The sequence below is a fragment of the Oryzias latipes genome, chromosome 18 (genome assembly GCF_002234675.1).
Source record: "Oryzias latipes chromosome 18, ASM223467v1".
NCBI lineage: Eukaryota > Metazoa > Chordata > Actinopteri > Beloniformes > Adrianichthyidae > Oryzias > Oryzias latipes.
The window spans coordinates 4,149,744-4,170,292 of NC_019876.2; the positions used below are offsets into that span (position 1 = coordinate 4,149,744).

The 20,549-nt window shown below is 41.1% G+C and overlaps 1 protein-coding gene across 1 annotated transcript in view; it reads left to right on the forward strand.

Moving 5' to 3' along the window:
- Nucleotides 1-17,126, forward strand: part of LOC111946341 (oncoprotein-induced transcript 3 protein-like) — a 39,343-nt gene extending 22,217 nt beyond the window's left edge. Inside the window, exons 10-14 of the mRNA XM_023948990.1 lie at nucleotides 13,094-13,245; nucleotides 13,323-13,568; nucleotides 13,650-13,860; nucleotides 16,157-16,243; nucleotides 16,348-17,126. Coding sequence (XP_023804758.1) covers nucleotides 13,094-13,245; nucleotides 13,323-13,568; nucleotides 13,650-13,860; nucleotides 16,157-16,243 — 696 coding nt within the window. The 3' untranslated portion in view covers nucleotides 16,348-17,126. The remainder of the gene's footprint in view (nucleotides 1-13,093; nucleotides 13,246-13,322; nucleotides 13,569-13,649; nucleotides 13,861-16,156; nucleotides 16,244-16,347) is intronic.
- Nucleotides 17,127-20,549: the final 3,423 nt, after the last annotated feature.

The window sequence follows — 20,549 nt, forward strand, 5'->3', positions numbered from 1 at the left end:
TTGTTAGTTTGAATACCTTCAATGTTTTATTTTATATTCTTGATTGTTGATACGCGATGAAAGTGTGATTCTGAGCAAAATATGGGGTCAAGTTGAGACAAATCTATCAAACTTCAAAAGCTTACTTTAAGACAGTCTTTGTTTGTTTATTGAGTTTAGGTGTAAATGAGAAATGTGTGTTATTGTTGTTCTGCTGCCTCTTCGACAAGGCAGAACACAGGACTGAACTCAGATGCAGAGTTTCAGACTATTTTAATTCTTGGATTCAAGAAGTTGGCTTAGCTTTGACAAGTGAAGACACATGACAAACACGCACTGGACAAATGGAAACTCAGGCTATAAATACATGAGGAGGGGAAGCACACAGGTGGGAACCATCAGGGATGATGAGGCAGTCTCAGCTGAGGGGAAACAGACAAGAGCAGGGAGAGGAAGGTCTGAAACGAGAGGTGGGTTAAACCTTCAGAATAAAACAGGAAGTACCACACGAGACAACACAAGTGACGGACAGGAACTTGACGTGACATGACGAGACATGACACTCTTGGCCAGGACGCTCTTGCAAAAGTGATTCTCTATCTCAATGACTTTTTTATCCTGGATAAATAAAAGTGAAATACATTTAAAGAAATTTAAAAAAGGGCTTCATAGGATTTTTAATGATCAGTTTTTCTCAATTCATTTTACTTATCATGCACTAGTTCACAATCCAGTGCCCACACACATACAACAACCTCACAGACTGATACTTGTGACTGACATTGGCAAAAAAATGCTGCTAATGATCTCAGCATTTAGTCTTTAACTTCTAATGGAGTGATGATGCTCGCAAAAAAGACAAATCACTTGTTAAATGTGTGCATGGGTCATTGAATAAATATGTTACACTCCCTGTGTTACACGCTATAACCTACTTTCAGATAGGTTTCACTAAAAAACTAAGCGTTGCCTTCCAACAACATCAAATTCCCTCTGGTGTTTTTTGTGGTAACTCTGCTGAGAACTATTTTGTCCCATTTAGAAAATATGTCACGACTGATTCTTTTGATTCATGAGGTAGAGTAGAGATGGACAAATTATTAAAGAATGCTGCCAGTGAACAAAAGGACTGTCTCAGGTGTGCTAGAGTCAGTTATTTGCACGTTCTGGGCTGTAATTATTGGAAGTGGGCGATGACCGTTCCTGGATGTTCCAGTTAACATTCCACATTCTTAACTTATGTGGAGGCGTTTAAGTGATCCCTGAGTGACACCAAAGGACATTGAGTTACAATAATCTAGAGGAGAAATGATCAAGCTGTGGATTGCTGTTTATAGAGGTTTATAGATGTTAAAGAATGGTGGGACATTCATGAAAAGTTCATTAGACATACGTGGAATGGCCTAATAAAACCACGAATGTGAGTATGTATCTCGCAGTTACTTAGTAATTGCGGATAAACGACAAGAAATATGTGTACACTATATAATTGTCAAATGTAAAAAATTCTGAACAGCACAACACTGAATTTATGTAAAGACCCATCAGCCTAAATTTACAAATACATTCTGTAAAAATCAGACTGTGATTTTCTGGATTTTCTTTCTCTCATTTTGGTCTCTCATAGTTGAGGTCTACCTATAAAGAAAGTTACAGGCTTCTGTCATCTTTTAAAGTGGGAGAACTTGAACTGACTGAATACTTTTTTCATACAAAGAAAATCTACAAAATGTACGTAGTGGTGGTGTGGCACGGCCTTTAAAACTTCAAGAATCCTACCATGTGAATTTCACTCATTGAGTATATATTGTATTTACTGTTTGTAATCGCCAGTCTCATTGAACCGTTCTTAACCCTTGTGTTGTTTTGTGGTAAAAAGTGACCCTTTACCATGTTTAATTGTAAAAATAAAAAACATTAACCTGCCATTTCCCGACTTGATATTTCCTGACTTTTACTTAGGGGGTCTCAATGTGGGCTGTACACCACTAGGGTACAAAGATTGTCTTATGGGTCATTTTTGACCTGTGAATTATTTTGTATTGTGTAACCAAAAATAGAATAAAAAGATAAATTTCAGTTAAATTAATAAGTATTATGATGTTTCCTCATGCACAATAGATTTTTACATTGAAAACTCAATGAAGTTGTTTCATTTTTGACAAGGACAAGGAGAGTAAAGGAAATGTCAAGGTCACAGAAAGGCCAGCAAAGGATGAGAGAACTGTTGGAATTGTGGCGTTCAAGGTTTCAATTTAGAGTCATGGGTGTCTTCTGTGGTCAGATCAGGCACATTAAAGGAAATAATTTTAACAAAAGCTATGCAGTTTGGAACCATTTGAATGTACAAATGTATAATTGATTTTTTACAATCTGAAGGTGACTTACTAACCTATTTTCTAGTGAATCACTAAAGATCATAATGTTTGTTTAAACAATAATCAAATCTGGTCACGTTTCTTTAGTGGTAACCAAGGTTATTATAGTTAACGAAAACGAACGAAAAAACTAAAACTAGAACTGAAAAAACATTTTCGTTAACTGAAATAAAAATAAAAACGAGAGTTTTTAAAAAAACGAAAACTAACTAAAACTGTTTGTTGTGTGTATAAAACTAACTGAAACTAACTAATATTAACCCCAAAAAATACTTCGTTTCGTCTTTGTTAATACATAAGACTTTTGGGTTGAAATAAAGTTTATTTACTTCACGCTGCTAGTTTTACTGTGTATCTGAACCTTACGGCATCACGTAGTCTGTGACGTCACATGATGTCTGTCGGACACTGCGGGCTAGCGTTGTCATAGACCTTTACATGAGCGTGATGGCTGCATTAAAAGTTGGGAGAAAGCGGGAGAGTCCTATTTGGGACTTTTTTGAACATAACAGCGTCGAAAACTAAAGTAAGTGCCTTGTAGTCGAAGCAGGAGACAACATTTGTGGAACGCTCCTCAAAGGGAAAACCCTACGAATCTAAAAGTACATTTAAAAAGCGCACACAACAACGCAAATCAACAGTACCTAGACAAGCTAGCCTGTCGCCCGCCCTCCCCCGAAAAAGAAGCGAGAGCAGATAACGTAATGCTGTTATCGGCTGTTGTATTTTAATTTAAGGATGGTTGTCCTTGTGTCCTCTGAATAATAAGTGTTTCAAAATGTATCTTTGATTGAGTTTTTATCATACAATACTAATTCTGGTGATTTTGAATCATGCACCTGACAAATATCCTAATTTACAAAAAAAAAAAAGAAGAAAAAACTAAAACTAACACTAAAACTAATAAAAACTAAACTAAAACGAAGCAATTTCAAAAAATAAAAACTAATAAAAACTAGTAAAGCAGCCTCTAAAAACTAATTAAAAACTAAATAAATTTAAAAACAAAAATTCAAAACTAAATAAAAACTAAAACTAATAAAAAATCCGAAACTATTATAACCTTGGTGGTAACTCTGATCTCTAAAATGTACTGCTATCAGTGAACATACATAAGGACTGTCTTTGTAGTGCCAAAGGAGATTATGTCTAAAACTGGGTTGTAATTATGCATTGAAAAAAATAATAAACCTCTGCTGGATCAGATATGGAGAATAAAATGAGGAATATTGTTTTCTCTTGTTTCTGTTTTATCTAAACACAGTTTGATCAAGTTTCACTAAAAACAGGAGGTCTTTGGTTTGCTGCATGTTGGCAGTTGTACTTTAAAACTGGCACCAAAATAAAACCAACTTGTTTCTAACTCTTCAGTTCTCGTCAATAAAACGTTCAGCCAAACCTGTCTTGTTAGTTTGAATACCTTCAATGTTTTATTTTATATTCTTGATAGTTGATACGCCGTGAAAGTGTGATTCTGAGCAGAGCATGGGGTCAAATTGAGACAAAGCTATCAAACTTCAAATGCTTTATTTAAGACTGTCTTTTTATGTTGATTGAGTGTGAGTGTAAATGGGAAATGTGTGTTATTGTTGTTCTGCTGCCTCTTGGCCAGGACGCTCTTGCAAAAGAGATTTTTAAGCTCAATGACTTTTTTGAAATACATTTAAATAAAATTAAAAAAGGGTTTGATAGGATTTTTAATGATTGATCAGTTTTTCTCAATTCAGTTTACTTATTATTCACTAGTTCACAATCCAGTGCCCACACACAAACAACAACCTCACAGACTGATGCTTGTTACTGACCAACAACTAGGATTCATCAATTCACCCAGGAAACGATAAAACCAAAGCATGTTCATGGAGAACATGTCAAATTTCACACAAAATGAATCTGTCATTAAAATGCTGCTAATGATCTCAGCATTTAGTCTTTAATTTCTAATGGAGTGATGATGCTCGCAAAAAATACAAATCACGTTGAATGTGTGTGCATGTGTCATTGAATAAATATGCAACAATCTGGTAATTAATTCATTTCCTTGTGTGACTTGCTATAACTTAGAGGTATGTTTCACTAAAGAACAAAGTTTCCCTCTAACAACATCAAATTCCCTCAAGGTGTTTTTGTGAAAACTCTGCTGAGAACCATGTGTCATGACTACGATTCTTCAGATCCATGGGGTGGATCAGATGCACAACTTATTAAAGAATGCTGCCAGCGAACAAAAGAACTATCTTAGGTGTGCTAAAGTTAGTGATTTGCATATACTGGGCTGTACTTTGTATCAATCCGATGCCAAGTATTTACAGGGCTAGTATCACCAATGTACAGATACTTTTTCCTTGAACTGTTGTGATCTTAGAATTAATTTGGAAATACAGTACACAATATTTTAATGTGTATAGTAAAACACAGGACAGAGACTTTTGGCAAAAAAAACTGTTAACTAATTAGAACAATGTAAACTGAACATACATCAATTATAGAATATGTTAATCAATTATGGTATAGTCCTATATTGTAGTGTCCCTTTTTCTGAGGCACTGAGCCTTAATCCTTTTTAAGGTTTTTTCTTCTGGTTACTGTTGGCCGTAACCAACGCCGTACAAGCCATTCAGCAACTTCTGAATCTTTTTTTTTCTTTTTAAACTTGTTCTGTCCAACAGCTGGGCAGGCAGATGAGAGCTGAGGGCCTCTTGTGTTGGACATATTTTACTTTAACAAGAGGGGTTAGTAATCTTCAGACAAACCAAAGGTATGTCTGAATAAACCCCTTTATTCAGACATAGGGGGGGGGGGGGGTGATAGTGGGAGGGGAGGGGGGATAAGACCATGAAGCTGCATAGAGCAACAAGTTTACTGGTTGTTTATCATTACGGTAAGGTTCAAATGTAGTACAAAAAGGACGGGGCCTGTCCACACACTCACTCAAATATTATCAACACACCTGCTAGCTGCAAAAATGTCCACATGTCAACATGTATAAAACAGATAGTGTTCACAAACGCATACTTATGCCTTCAAACCAACTAGTATGTAATATTTTATTCATTCTATCACGCAAACTATTAGTGCGAAGGTGAGTGTTTATGTTTTTCTAAAATGGATGGAGGAATGTGTAAAGAAGGAAGGAGAGTGCCCAGCCATCCCCACACCAAGACCCCCGCCGCAGCGGCAGCCGTAACCCCCCCCCAACGCCACAAGGGAGCATGCAGGGAAGAACCGCCCCCCCGGGCGACCAAATCCGGTGTCCAGAGTTACATCTGTGTCATTTACATAATTTTAACATGATACACAATATAATAATAGTACTTTTTTTTCCTCAATGTGCTACAAAAAGGTCTTGTTTCTTTCTGTCACATGTAAGAGAGATTCCTATCAGGTGACACGACTATGAACACACCTGAGAATAAGGAAAAAAGAACAGGTTGTGCAGGAATTTAGTCGTCTTTTTCCAATTAAACAACCTTGAACAAGACATTACAACATTTGACTAAAACCAGTTTGTTAAACTGTCAGAACAAAGTCAAACTCAAAGTTGAATAAAAAAAAACACTAAATGCAGACCTTGTTTAAAAGAAATGGAAAACAACATTTGACTGAGAGAATTTTGTTATTCCATGAATCCACAATCTATTCCTGCTTCATCCTGAGGACAAAGGGTGTTACTGTAACCTACCCAGGCTAGTCTAAGCAGAGCACACTTTGGACAGGTCAGTATTCCATTGTGGGTCACATTCAAATGTCTAAATCCCTTAATATATTTTTTACATCCCTAATTTTAAAAAGAAACTATTCCTCTAAGTTTGATTTTAGTTCCTCTGTGTTTATTTTCCATCCTCCAATTACAGGAGGGGGGAGGTTCCCTCACGTTGGCAGGTCGGTTTCCACACCTGCAGCCCTGCCCTTAAATTCTTCTGGGTGTATATAAAAGCCAGGATGGAGATAAAAGGAGGCAGACAGGGAGGAGGAAAGCCAAGCGAGGACAGCAGCATCTTTCACTGAGACCCCCTGCAGGATCGTCAGAGACCCCCCAGAACAGAAGTCTTCATCTTCTTCAAAACTGCATCTGGTAAGACAAGTTTCACACCTGCTGGAGCTTCAACATTTTAGGGGTTTCTTAATGGGTTTGGAAGTCGTCAGTGAAAAAGATTCCCAATTACCTGTTACTGTGATTCACCCACCCACCGGTGAGTTGCGCCCGCCTTTTGACTTATGTTCCAAAGACTACCACAAGAGCTGTAGGCGCAAGTGTCAAGTAACTTGCAGCAGAGGGCGGTGGTCACGTGCACGTTGGGTCTGCTGTGTCGGAGCGGGGAATTGTGGGAAATAATCCCCATTGCCTGCTCTTGTCAAAAAAGGGATGAGCCAAGGTTTTTCTTCTGCCTACTTCCTTATCATGTGGCTGTTTTTCATTGTTTCACTCTTAGTTATTTTCATCCTTTTTTCACACCATAAGTGTGGAGAGGAGAGAGGATGAAGAGAGCGGTGCGATTTTCAGTATCAGATGTGTCAAAATTAAAGCATTAGATGTAGGCCGTAGCAGGCCTGTCAAAGTAAAAGCTGAAAGTCTCCTCTTTGACTTAGGTATTTCCTTACCTATAGCACAACGGCAAACGCCAGATGCCGCCCTCTTTAATATGCCGCCCTGGGCCACGACCACCTCGCCCATATCAAAAACCGCCACTGACTATGAGTTATTAATGTTGTTCCTGTTTTCTACCAACGTACAGCGGCTTTTCATCCCATTAGGATCAGCAGATTCACCTTGATTGCATAAAGGGTTGAAGAGTTACAGCAGGTCACAGAACGTGTTATTTAGGTGTCTACATCTCCTGTGTTAAAGGATTTTACAATATCAGAAATGACCAGACTTCTGGTTCTAGTTAAGCAACGATGCATTTAGTAGATATTTTATAAAGGAACCACAGATTAAAGGGGCTATATCATGACAAATCAATTCTCTGTTATAATGTTCATTTCTCACAAAAAAAAACGACCCTGAAGTGGTATTTTGATCCATTCACACATCTCTGAGCATTACTCTTAAAAACTCTGATCGCCCCTCCCACCACAGAAACAAGCAGGTTCTCCCATTGTGACATCACAAAGTGAGGAACAGCACCTTCCAAGGGTCTGTCCTGGCAGCTCCGCCCCCTGGCTAACACACTTTCTCCTATGGAACTAAACAGCTAAACACTCTCACTCTTTATGTATAATATGCACATCCATTTTGCAAAAAATTCAGATGTTTTTTTAATGGGCGGCTCCCACACAGGGTGAAAGGCGGAGCCTCAGAGATCCAGTCGTCTTACTTCTGTGTAGGAAAATAAACTGAGAAAAATAATAATATTTTATTTCTTTAGTGTATCAAAGGTAATTTATTGCTGAGTAAAAAACATGACATAAACCCTTTAAAACCACCCATCGTCCTGTCTTATGTCACTCTGAGATCACGGAACGCTGAACTGATGTGATCAAGTAACTCACTACCTGCTTTTAGTCTTTTCCTCTTCAAAGAATTCAATCTTTCCATCCGTTGTGTTTTCTAGACCTTTGTGACCTGATTGGTCCTTCCTCCAAAATGCTCCTCCCCCTGCTGTTCCTGTTTGCTGCTGCTGGACTGACGGGTAAGTCACCAAAAATGAAAACTGTTTAAACTTAGAAATGTCTATGAATCTTTTCTGTGCATCGACCATTAAGAGTTTTTCGGTTTTCACCTTTTCTATTTTTAATGTCCTGTTAATTTCTGTTCAGATCCTTGCATTAACACAGGATTTTAATTTTGTGATAAATACTGAGTCCTCTTGTGTGTCTCCATCTTTTCAGATGCATTCATTCAGATCCAAATAACTGAAAACACTCAGGTTGACACCAGCTTATGTCCCATCACATATTATGGACAGGTGTACACCACAGTCTATGTAAGAAATAGAAACTTTGTCAATCAAGGATGTCTTTTTGTTGAGCAAAGATTTTTAGAAAAATGAAAGAAATATTTGTCTAACAAACTACATCTCAAACTGATTACAGATGAACTTCACCGGTGAACACATGTTTGTTTGTTTCAACGGATATTACAACCCTGAGAGCAACGGCGACTGTATTAAGGCCCCTAATGCTGACAGCAAAAAAATTATTGAGTTAAATGCTGACGATGATCCTTTCTTTTGGACTTATCTGACAACTCTGGTGCAGAGCTCAGTAAACACCATCACGAACGATGCAACATGCTATATGACTTTCTCTAGTTCAGTAAGTATGCTTGTTTAATCTTCAGGTTTCTTGATTCAAACTTAAACAAACATCAGATCAAACTATTTTCTGGACTATGAGATCAACCCTTTATAATGTTTCTTCATCATCATAGACTACCTTTTCTCTGTTTGCCATGGGGTCACAGTCAGTTCTATACTGGTCTGCCTCTCCAGAAAAAGTGAGTATAAGAAATTTGTGTTTTTAGGATAACATTGTTGATTACATTTATATGTTAAATTTAATTTTAAAATCTTCTGAGTGCTTTAATGCAGAAGGAAGTGCATGTTTTTTTATCTAAACTTCATTTTCGTTTGATTTATTTTTGTGTCTCTTAAATTCATTTATGTTTTTCTTTTCTAGATTGTTAGTGTTCTGGTCAATGGAGATGTGGTAGAAAATGTGCCGGGCTCTCTAAACGGGCCTGTTATCTCAGACACCAGTGGCTGCAGAATCTCAGGTTAGTAAATGACTCTTTTGTTCTGGTTTCTATGTCTTATCAAACATTGATGCTACAGCCCAGTCAGTGTGTCTGACTGCCAAAGTCTTGACAACTGTACTTCTCTGATATGCAGCAACACCCGTGTTAGCTCTACAAGCAGGTGTGACTCACTAAGCAATGTGACGGCAACAAACCGTAATTACATTCTTGATTTGAATTAAATATATTGCAAATCGTCTACTGATCAATTTTGCTGGTGTGCACCTGTTCATTTGTATAAATGGGTATTAGATCTCATTAAAGTTCATCAACAAATAAACACGAGACAAATAAATGTTTGTCTTTGAGGAGCTTCAGAAAACAACACAGCGCCCTCTAGTGGCTGCAGGCCTCAGCTGTGGTTTACAATGACGTTTTTTTCCTCATAAGCTCCATCAGCTGCTCGGTGAAAGGACTCTGCACAGTGACCGGTCCCACCGTCATTGACTTCAGAGGACAAATGAGCTCAGTGTCAGACCGGTGTGAGTACACTCTGCTGCAGGATCAGTCTACTGGATTCACTCTGAAGGCCAACTTTCTGGAACGGCGTCGCAGAGATGTGAGCTTTGTGGACAGTGTCACTCTGGACTTCAGTCAGGGTGCTGACATTCAGCTGCTACAAGGACACAGAGTCATGGTAAGCTGACTAAAACCTCATGAGTTGATCTCCTCCACACCTCCTCTGCTCTGAAGATGATTGAGGAGTTTTACTGACTGTTTCCTCCTTCAATCTGTCTGCTGTCCAACAGGTGGGAGGCTCACCTGTGACCCTCAGTGGTTCAGTCCAGACGTTTAATGGTGTTGGTCTCTCCAAGGACCAGACTGGAGTCACTGCCAATATTTCACTCAATGGTTCACCTGTGTCTGTGTTCTTTGATGGAACCACAGCTCAGATCTACATGGATGTACCTGTCAGTCACACTTTTACGGGTCTGTGTGCAGACTCTAGCAGTTCCTCATCTTCAAGGCTGTCCAGTGACTCCAGGTAACATCTGATCCCAAAGTCAGAGTCTCACTGATTGCTGATCTGCTGCTGTTTGATAAAAGATTAGAACAGTCCTGACTGTGTGTTCTTTGTCACCTGCAGCTGTCAGCAACAGTATGAGGATCCTGCTGACGACACCATCAACAGCACTGCTGTGATTGAACAGTAAGCGAATTTTTTTTATCCTGCCGACCAGTGCGTTTTTCTTTGCAGAACGGAGCTGTAAGAAGGGTTAGGATTTGGCCAATACATGCCAACAACAACATTTAACTCTGGATGTAGTTAAAAGATCGGTGTGGGAAACTGTTAGACCCCCTTCTGAGTCTAGGGGTACCTAGGGGTCATAACATAACACTAAATTGTTTTGGTTAAATTTAAATTAACAAACAAATGTATCCATACAAAATATAACACATGAATTTACAAATCAACAACATCAATAACTAAAAGTGAAGCAAAAAGGCTTCAGCGTGAACCAAGGCCAAAATAACAAACTAAACCCCACCTAACTGAAATCTTGTAATCTTACCTGTAAATGAAAGAAAAGGGAAATCAATGACAGAACACTAACCTCCCTGGATCAACAAAAACAGGAGAAAACAACTAAAGAAAATGGCAGTTCACCCCTACAGCTTCACTTAAACATAACTACAAACCAAAAGACTAAACAGAGTGGGCACAAAGCCAAAATACTAAAACACAACACTAAAGTGAAACACACAACTAAACAGGTGAAGTCCAAAACAAACTGGAGAAGGGGGTCAAGTCACAGTGGAGGCTTGTTGCTGCAAGGCTCCCTTCTCATAGACTGGAGGTCCAAATGGTGCTTTTAAAGGCTGCCTCCATTGAGAGCAGCCAGACGGACTGCGGTCCAAAGCTTCCTCCAGAGCAAACACTGTAAAAAAGCACGCTGCCCTGCCTGCAAACACAAAGCGATGAGTCTGGCTGCTCTGCTCAGATACATGGTGCCACACCATCTACGCATTACGTAAAGCCAGCGCTGTAGTTACCCACGATTGGAATAAACTGCTTCTATCCACCATGATTGGATCGACAATCGGCATTACCCACCTAACTCGTTGCAAAGAAATTTTGATCCGAATGAGTCTGATCGGGGCAAAGTATTCTGAACGATTTGCATGTTTGCATTTTTATTCTGATCAGGTGTTGTTTCCTATTATGTTTATCCATGTAAACACAGCTAATGATTAAGAAGTAATATAAATGATCATCTGTTTAACGTTTTCTCTGTTCTTCTCTTTCCTGCATTGAACAGGTGTAACATCCTGAAATCTTCACCATTCTCCTCCTGTAATGCTGTTGTTGATCCAGAGTCATACATAATTGCCTGCAGAAATACTTTGAACAAGTATCCTGCAGTGGACGGTCTCAGGTGTCAGTTCCTTAAGGCCTACGCCAAAGCCTGCCAGAAGAGTCAAGCTACCGTGCAGAACTGGTGGACAGCAGCTAAGTGCCGTAAGAACGTTACAGAAATGATCTTTGTTTGTCAAAGCCCCTACATTCTCAGAGTAACACACTTGTTCTTCTCTGCAGACCACCCTGAGCCCATCTGTCAGGACAAATGCAGTGACCATGAGTTCTGTGGAGATATCCACGGAAACACTGACTGCCGCTGTAGAGCCATTTATGCCTCACAGTACACTGAACAGAACAGACTGGGTATGTCAGCTGTCAGACCTGATTATCAGAACTTAGAAAGGACTACATTTCATAGTTTGACTCATTGTTCACATGTTCAGGAGGTCCAACTGTCTGCAAGGACAACACTGCCTCACTCACTCTGGTGGGTTGTCTCCTGAAGGAAAACGGCATCGACTACAATCACCTACACCTCAATGACAAGACCTGCACAGGTGTGATGGACCCCGAGAGTCACATTCTGAAGTTCAACTTTAGCAGTGACAGCTGTGGAACAGAGGTCACGGTGGGTTTCCTCCTCCATCTCTTTATTCTCCTCAAAAACATCTCTTCTTTCTCTCTGCTGAGCTTCTCCTGCTGCTCTCTAGTTTAAGCCTTAATGGAAATAACTGGATAAATAGAGAGATAGAGAGAGAGAGATATTGGTGACCAGTCTCCCCTCGGTTTGGGCAGAAAAACGCTCCAAGTTGGCATTTATTTTCCGCAAAGGTTCAAGGATAATGAGCACTCTGCTTATGGGGGCAAGACAAACACAGAGCTTTTGATCCACTTGTGAAAGTTTCTATGGTTTCATGGAGCTCACAGCTGGCCCACACAAAATATCAAGGTCATAGACTGTTTGGTAAGAGCTTAGGGAGAAATTGTTGATGTGCATTTGTTCCTATGAGAATGATGTGGGCAACTGGCTGTGCTGAACACTTATACAACACATAAGGGTAAGTAACGGTGAAATAGGTGAAATGTACGTGTGTCAGAAAGACGATTCAATGTTCAAACCAAATCCTACGAACAGCACAAAGAGCTCATTAGACCTCTTCAAGTGATAAGTGTGCCTCCCTTACAAACAACCTGACTGCTAGAAATGAGGAAATTAGACAATCAGAGGTTAGTTTGTGGGCCATACGAGCACTTGCATATCACATGCACACCCTGTACATGAGCATTCCCTGTCAGTAGGGAGCCAGTACTCATACCTTACTGACAACTAAAGTGTAGCGTAAGGGCAACAGACAACATCACCTGTATGTCATACATGAGTGCAGCTTGCATTATCCTTACAAATACTTAACTAACACGTTCACACACAACAATGGTACATTCTATTTTCGTGGTGTCCCTTAAAGTGGCAACATGAGCCTCATGGGAACAGCAAAACACACTTGTGCTCTATTAAGATGCAGCTCTTCCTCTCTATGACCCTCCATGGACTCAGACCCACATTATCTATACAGGTCCACCTCCCACAGGGGTGTATGTTTGAAAGGCTTTAGGAACTTCTGTTAAATTTCATTCATTTCATTTTCAGTTGAAAATAAAACATTTTGATTTACTTCTGAACATCTGATTCCTCAGACCAACAACAGCCAGGTCATCTTCACAAATGCAGTTGTGACCCGGAACAGCTCCTCGGACCTCATCACTCGTCAGGATAAAGTCTTCATTGAGTTCTCCTGCAGCCATCCTGCACCTGAACTGCAGAATGTGGCCTTCAAGATTATAGATAAGTGAGTACTAAATTAGAACAAGGATGTGAAACTAATGAGCTGGATTATGAGTTAAAGAATCTTATTTGTTTCTTCAGCTCTGTGGAAGTTGTCCTCCAATCTGGAGAGTGGCACTACAACTTGACCATGAAGGCTTACTCTGATGCTGCCCAAACCCAACTTTTGGGTCCAAACAGTGATGTCAGGCTGAACCAGAAGATCTGGATTGTGCTGGAGACCAACGGTCTGGATGCAGAGGTGGTTTCTGTGGTGACCGACTCCTGCTGGGCAACCAGTGGGAACTCACCCAGCAGCTCTCCCAGATATGACCTGATCACAGACGGGTGAGACGATCAGAACCTCCTGCTTCAAGGCAACCATCTAAAAATTCTGACAATAGTTTGTTTTTTCTTGTTTGTTACCAGCTGTGCAAATGCAGAGGATGGAACAGTTCAAGTGATGGGAAATGGACAAGGAACCTCCAACTCCTTCTCCTTCAACATGTTTGAGTTCTCTGGAAAGGAACCTTCAGAAGTCTACCTTCACTGCCAGCTGCAGCTGGTGGTCAAAAAGAACAACAGCTTCCCCCTCCCGGGCTGCCTGGGGGTCTCCCCCCCTCTCTCCTGGTCTGGCTGGGTAGGATCTGATTCACCTTATAAGCACACGGTTCACTTTGGCAGCATGCATGTATCTCCACCCCCACGTGCACGAGCACACTGCCACACTGCTCCCTGTCTGCTTCATCCCTCCTCCTAACACACAGTGTATTGATGGACAGATATTTTCCGCTCATCTTCGTGTCAGATTTTCACCTTTGATGTAATATTTATCTTTGCAGCAGATCTGGTATAATTGTGACGGCTTAAAATAATAACTTATTCAAATTAGTGCTTGTATCCCCCACTTTCTCACCTCTCTTCCTTTTACTCTCCCCCCCCTCACATTCTTCCCCTCTCCCTCCCACAATAGAATAGAATAGAATAGAATAGAATAGAATGGCTTTATTGTCATTGTGCATAGTACAATGAGATTTAAGCATCACCATCAGTGCAAGAACAGTAAGGAGGGGATAAGTAGTAAAGAAAACATCGTATTATAATAAAATCAAACAAGCAAACAAACAGTATATACAAGTGTGCAATATAAGCTGTAAACTGTGCTGAAGAGTCCCGAGATAATTGTGCAAAAATTGCGTATGAAAAAACTGTGCGTAGACATGTCAAAGTGCAGAGGTGGCAATGAGGTAGATAGTTGACACTGTGGACAGACTGTGGACAGAGTAAACAGGAATGTTTGTTTTTTTTTGTTTTTTTTTTCTTATCTGTGCATTTGGGAATTGAGGATTGTTATTGCCTTTGGAAAGAAGCTGTTTTTTAGTCTGTTCGTTTTGCTTCTGATGCATCTGTAGCGCCTCCTGGAGGGCATCAGGTTGATCAGGTCTGAGCCGGGGTGTAAACTGTCCTTAATGATGTTGTGAGCCCTAGTGAGACAGCGCGCGGAGTAGATGTCCGTCAGGGTGGGGAGAGGGCACCCAATGATTTTCTGAGCCGTCTCTACGACTCTCTGCAGTCTCTTTTTATCCACGGCTGTGCAGCTGCCGAACCAAACAGTTGTGCAGTATGTGAGCAGGCTCTGGATGGATGACTGGTAGAAGGTCAGCAGCAGGTTGGTGCTGATGTTGTTCTTCCTGAGGACCCTCAGGAAGTCTAGACGCTGCTAAGCCTTCTTGATGATGGCGGTGGTGTTGGCTGTCCAGGAAAGGTCTGCAGAGATGATGATGCCGAGGAACTTGAAGGTGTGGACCCTCTCTACATGCTCCCCATTAATAAGGAGGGGGGCTGGGTCCACGCCATGTTTCCTGAAGTCAAGTATGATCTCCCTGGTTTTGTTGGTGTTCAGGGTGAGGTTGTTCTCTGAGGACCAGGTTGTCAACTTCAGGACCTCCTCTCTGTAGGCAGACTCCTCCCCCCTGGGAATGAGTCCGACCACCGTGGTGTCGTCGGCAAACTTGATGAATTCAGTTGTTGTTGTGGGCCGGACTGCAGCCATAAGTGTAGAGGCAGTACAGCAGGGGGCTTAGCACACAGCCCTGTGGGGCCCCAATGTTCAGTGTGCGGGTGGAGGAGTGGTGGGGGCCAAGTCTCACAGTTTGTGTTCGGTTTGTGAGGAAGTTGTTAATCCAATTGCATGTGAGGGGTGGGAGGCCGAGAGTGAGCAGTTTATTGCAGAGTCTGTCCGGGATTATTGTGTTGAAAGCAGAACTGTAATCCACAAAGAGCATCCGGACGTAGCTCTGCTGCTGCTCCAGGTGGTTCAGTGCGGAGTGAAGAGCCACGGCTACGGCGTCCTCTGTGGATCTGTTCTTGCGGTATGCGAACTGGTGGGTGTCCAAGTCAGTGGGGAGGTGGTCTCTTAAGTGCGGGATGATCAGCCTTTCAAAACACTTCATTATGACCGGCGTGAGGGCCACTGGGCGATAGTCATTGAGGCTGGTGGTAGGAGATGTTTTTGGCAAAGGGATTATGGTTGCTGATTTCAGGCAGGATGGTATTGCTGCCTGGGCCAGGGAGAAGTTGAAGATCTTTGTGAAGGTGGGGGCGAGCTGATGGGCGCACACCCTGAGCACTTTGCCCGGAACTCCGTCGGGGCCAGCAGCCTTCTTGGGGTTCACTGCTAAATATAACAAATAAATACAAATCTATACTCTGATTTCTCAAAGCTATTTAACCTCTTTTTGTGATGGTAAAACCTGTCCAACACAAAAGGCCTTCAGCTCTAATCTGTTTGCTCAGCTGTTGGACAGAACAAGTAAGAAAAAAAAAAAACGGCATCTGTGAGCCGGTACGTCTCCATGGAAACTTTACTAAATAAACACGTTTAATGAGAACTATGAGAACAGAAAATGTTTTAACGTCTGAACTTTGTCTTCCAGGGTTCCTCTGGTCCAGCTAGAAGACGCAGATCTCTCAGATACAGACGTGGAGCTCCAGCCTTGATCAGCATGGTCTGGACTCCTTAGGTAAGACTAGTGAACTTTACCAGAAGCAGCAGGAAGGTCACATGATAAAACTTTAGCCCTTTCTCTTGAAGCATCTTTCATTCATTTTTAAATTGTGTTTCCAGGTGGTTTCAACAGAAGCGTTGACCTTTCCTGACTTGATCCTGGTCCTGAACATGAATGTGTGAAAGATTCTCACTTCTTGCTTCTATGAATTAAGTTTTTAATCAGAAGTTAAACTGTTGATTTTAGGGATGAATTCTGTAGAAAATACCAAACTTTATCCTAGATATTATATTGATCATCTGATTGGTGCCTTAGTAATGACATGGGAAAGGGAAGTGTGTGAGTTTCCTTTAGCTTCTCTACAAAATCAAAGGATGTACTTTAAGTCAATCTGAGGAACTCCCTGGAGAATTAGCATTGGAGGATATATTATTGAGTAAATAGTCTAGAAATGTACAACTTTTGGGGTTTTGACATGTTAAATTTTGTTGGATGTTAACTCTTTTATTGAACAGAAGCTCTAAAAGTATTTCCAAAGAGTTCCTATTACACTGGTGTTTACTGTCTTTCTATTGGGTCGTGTACATGTACCATCTAAACCACCCAATTCTGCTTCATTTGAACTGGTCCTTTTGATTGATTTCCTTTTAAACTTTAGGTGAAAAATGTATGACAATAACAGCATATGTTTGTGTTTTTGTGGTTGTTTACAGTTTTTCAGCAATAATAATAAAACGTGTGGTTAAAGAAAAGCCTGAGTTTTCATCTCTGTGTACTCACTACCACCACAATTCTTGGTGTTGAGAAGGTCGTCTTTTATACAACTAGCTGGATCTTTGACTGTATTTCACCCATAATAATTTACATTTTGACTGAAAAAAAGAGCAGAAAAGAATGCTTAAACATGTGAATCAAAATCTTACAAAAATTAGTAAAGAACGTTGAACTGAGCAGTGATTGATCTGTATCCATTCAAGGACGATGGTTATAAATGGTAAATTTATCTTTTGGTGAATGTCACTCTTGCTGCTAGTTTTTTTTTTTTTTATGTCTTTTTTGCTGCCGCAGATAAGAGAATTTCCCCATTGTGGTATAAATAATGTTTATCTATAAATGGGCCCTTGTCTTTAGATAATCTACTCTACAAAAAAAAAACACTTTTTTAGTCTACATAACATTGATATAAGTCTGAAAACTAAAGAAATAAGCCTTAACAAATAGAGAGTCTGTGACAGTTGTGAAACAGAAGTCACAGTGTTTTTCTGTTTTGGACTCATGAAAGCATTTCCCTCTATCCAGTCAGTTAAACACCTCCACACAATGAATGACAGACGCTAAAATGGGTTTTCTTCCGTTTTATATGCCAGGGATGATGATACTGTATGAATACAGGACATATTCAAAATGTCATAAAAATGTACAACTCCAAAATAAGTCTGTTTTTTAGACAAAATATACACCTACAGGGAATGCCTTCTTAAACTTAGAACATCACCAAAACACAGCAACTTGTCTGGCGTGGCTTCAACTCTTTGCTGCTCCTCTGTCGGGACTTCGACTCTGCTCTGCTCCTCGTGCTCTGAGCGGAGCATGCTAATGTGCCTCTTAAAGGGGCAGTGCACATAAAAACATTATGGCAAAGCCAAAACACTCCCCGTCTGGTATCTTAACGGCCCGTACACACCGGGACGAATGTTCGCCAGGCATTATTCGCCAGCGTTTTTCGCCACGTTTTTTGTGTTCACACCCAGGCGATTTTCGCTGACGATGAGCCGAGTGAACAATCAATTTCATTCCCTGACATTAGATGGCGCTTAATGTAAACAGAAATACTCCTGTACACAAGGTGGCGCTGCGCAACTTTACGCTTCTTAAAGTCGCTTTTCACTCAGAATGAATGAATGAAAAACTTTATTAATCCCAACAAGGAGAAACTCAGTTCCAGTACATCTCGATGATCTCGAGAGGTTACTGAGGTCAATGCAGCCGAACGCCTTAGATGACCTGCGCCGGCGCACCTTTGTAAGAAGAAGAGAGCAAGTATTTACGCGCTTGTCAGAATCATACAAAGAAAACATGAATATTTCAAGCACCAGTAGCTCCAACTGGTGCTTGGTTCGGGGATATTTTAGAATGTCCGTCATTATTTCTTCGTGGCAGTGTAGACGCTACTTGGCGTCTATCTTCTTCGCTGGTATGTGTGCTCAGCAAGACAGTTTTGTGTTTGAGCGCCCCAAAGTTGTGTTTTCCTGTAACTTCAGAAGCTCCAGACACGTGTGCAAAAGCGCCATTCTCATTGTTCGAATAGATTTCGATGGGACGCGTCAAAAAAAAAAAAACGAACCCGAGGCGTTTTTTAAAAAGTGACGCTTTGACGCGTGGCGTTTTTTCGCGTCGGTGTGCACACTCTCATTAGTGCCCTTTGTTTAGTCACGAGGCGTTTTCGCCGACGAAATTCATCCCGGTGTGTACGGGCCTTAAGGATGCCACAACTAAACTAACTCATATGTCACCACGTAACAAAAGAATCATCTCCGAGATGGGTCGATAATAAGTCTTAACAGTCCCTTGGTTAGCAACTCTAACCTCCGATATTCTCACAACTCCATCTTCACTTGCAACTTTCTTGACGATGATTCCAATGGGCCACTCAGTTCTTCTGACTTGTTTGTCTTTCAGAAGCACAACATCTCCTTATTTGATTTCAGTCTTTTTGTGATGCCATTTTTGGCAAGTTTGGAGGGTGCACAAGTACTTCTTCCGCCACCTGCTCCAAAAGTGGTCAGCGAGGAACTGAACACGCTTCCAGTGACTCTGAAGCATGTTCTTGTGGTCAATGTCGTCACAAATTGGAAGAAGAGCTGCAGATTTTTGGGTGAGCAACATGGCAGGAGACAGAATGTGTGGATGCTCCGGGTCCGATGAAACTGACACTATTGGGCGAGCGTTGATCACAGCCGTGACTTCAGCAAGCAGTGTCGTCAAGATTTCATGGGTGAGCTGAGAACGCCCAGCTTGTAGCAACAAACTGTTCAGCATGCGCCTTGCCATGCCAATCACACGTTTCCATACTCCACCCATATGAGACGAATGAGGAGGGTTGAATACCCACGTGCACTTGTGCTCTTGCAAATACTGTCGCACCTTGTCTTGGTTAGACACTGAAGCTGTGATTTCTTTCTGAGCTCCTATAAAATTAGTGCCACAGTCAGAACGTAGCTGCTTTGCAGAGCCTCTCAGAGAAAAGAAGCGCCTCAGTGCGTTGATGAAGCTGGATGAGCTCATTTCCTCCACTACTTCAATGTGTACAGCCCTGATACACAAGCAGGTAAATAGCACAGCCCATCGTTTGATGTTTGCTTGTCCTCCTCTTGTACGCCTTGAAAGCACTTCCCAGGGGCCAAAGATGTCAACACCCACGTAAGTCAAAGGGGGCTCCATTTTTAAGACGTTCTGTTGGTAAGTCACTCATTAATTGCTCCTCAAACTTCCCTCTTAGTCTTTTGCATGAAACACACTTGTTTATAACTTTCCCAATGCACCTTTTAGCTCCAACAATCCACAAGCCACTTTCTCTGACTGCTCCTTCTGTGAAGTGCCTGCCTTGATGGTTGATGCTTTCATGATGGTGTTGCACAAGCAGGGTAGTTATGTGGTGTTTCATGGCAAAATGATAGGTCTTGTTTCTTTTGCTTCCAAGCCAGAATGAGAAATGCGGCCACCAACTCTCAGAAGGCCGTCTTTTCCAATGATGGGATTAAGCTTTATCAGTAGGCTCATTTTGGCCAGATTTTGTTTTGCTGCAAAACATCTGATTTCATCTGGATGAGTTTCTTGCTGGACATTCTTTATGATTACATTTTCAGCTTTCTCCAGCAGTTCATATATGATTGCTGTTTTGCAGATATGCCACCCAGAACACTTTTCAATGGTCTCGGAAGAGGAGAAACACTGTGCGATGTGAATCAAGTTTGCCACAGTTCTCTTCAGTGACTTCCATGTAGAATAACGTTCACCAAAAACTTGGTGTTGTATAGTTCCGTTCAGACACAAACCGTAGTCATGAGTTTTTTTTTCATGATCAATTTTCAAATGGTTGCCACTACCCTCAATTAAAAGGTGTGCCAACCATGCTAAATCCAGGCCCCTGATTGGTCAAAGTTCAACCTGCTTTAACTTTCAATGCGAGCCCAAAAATGGTCTTAAAAGTTTGGGTAACAGTGCGTGACCGTGAGATTTGTGAACCAGGTACGCCAAAACATGCGTTTGCAAGCATTTTGATAGACTTTTTGTTCAAAGTGGTCGTTGAAGGCGCATTGTC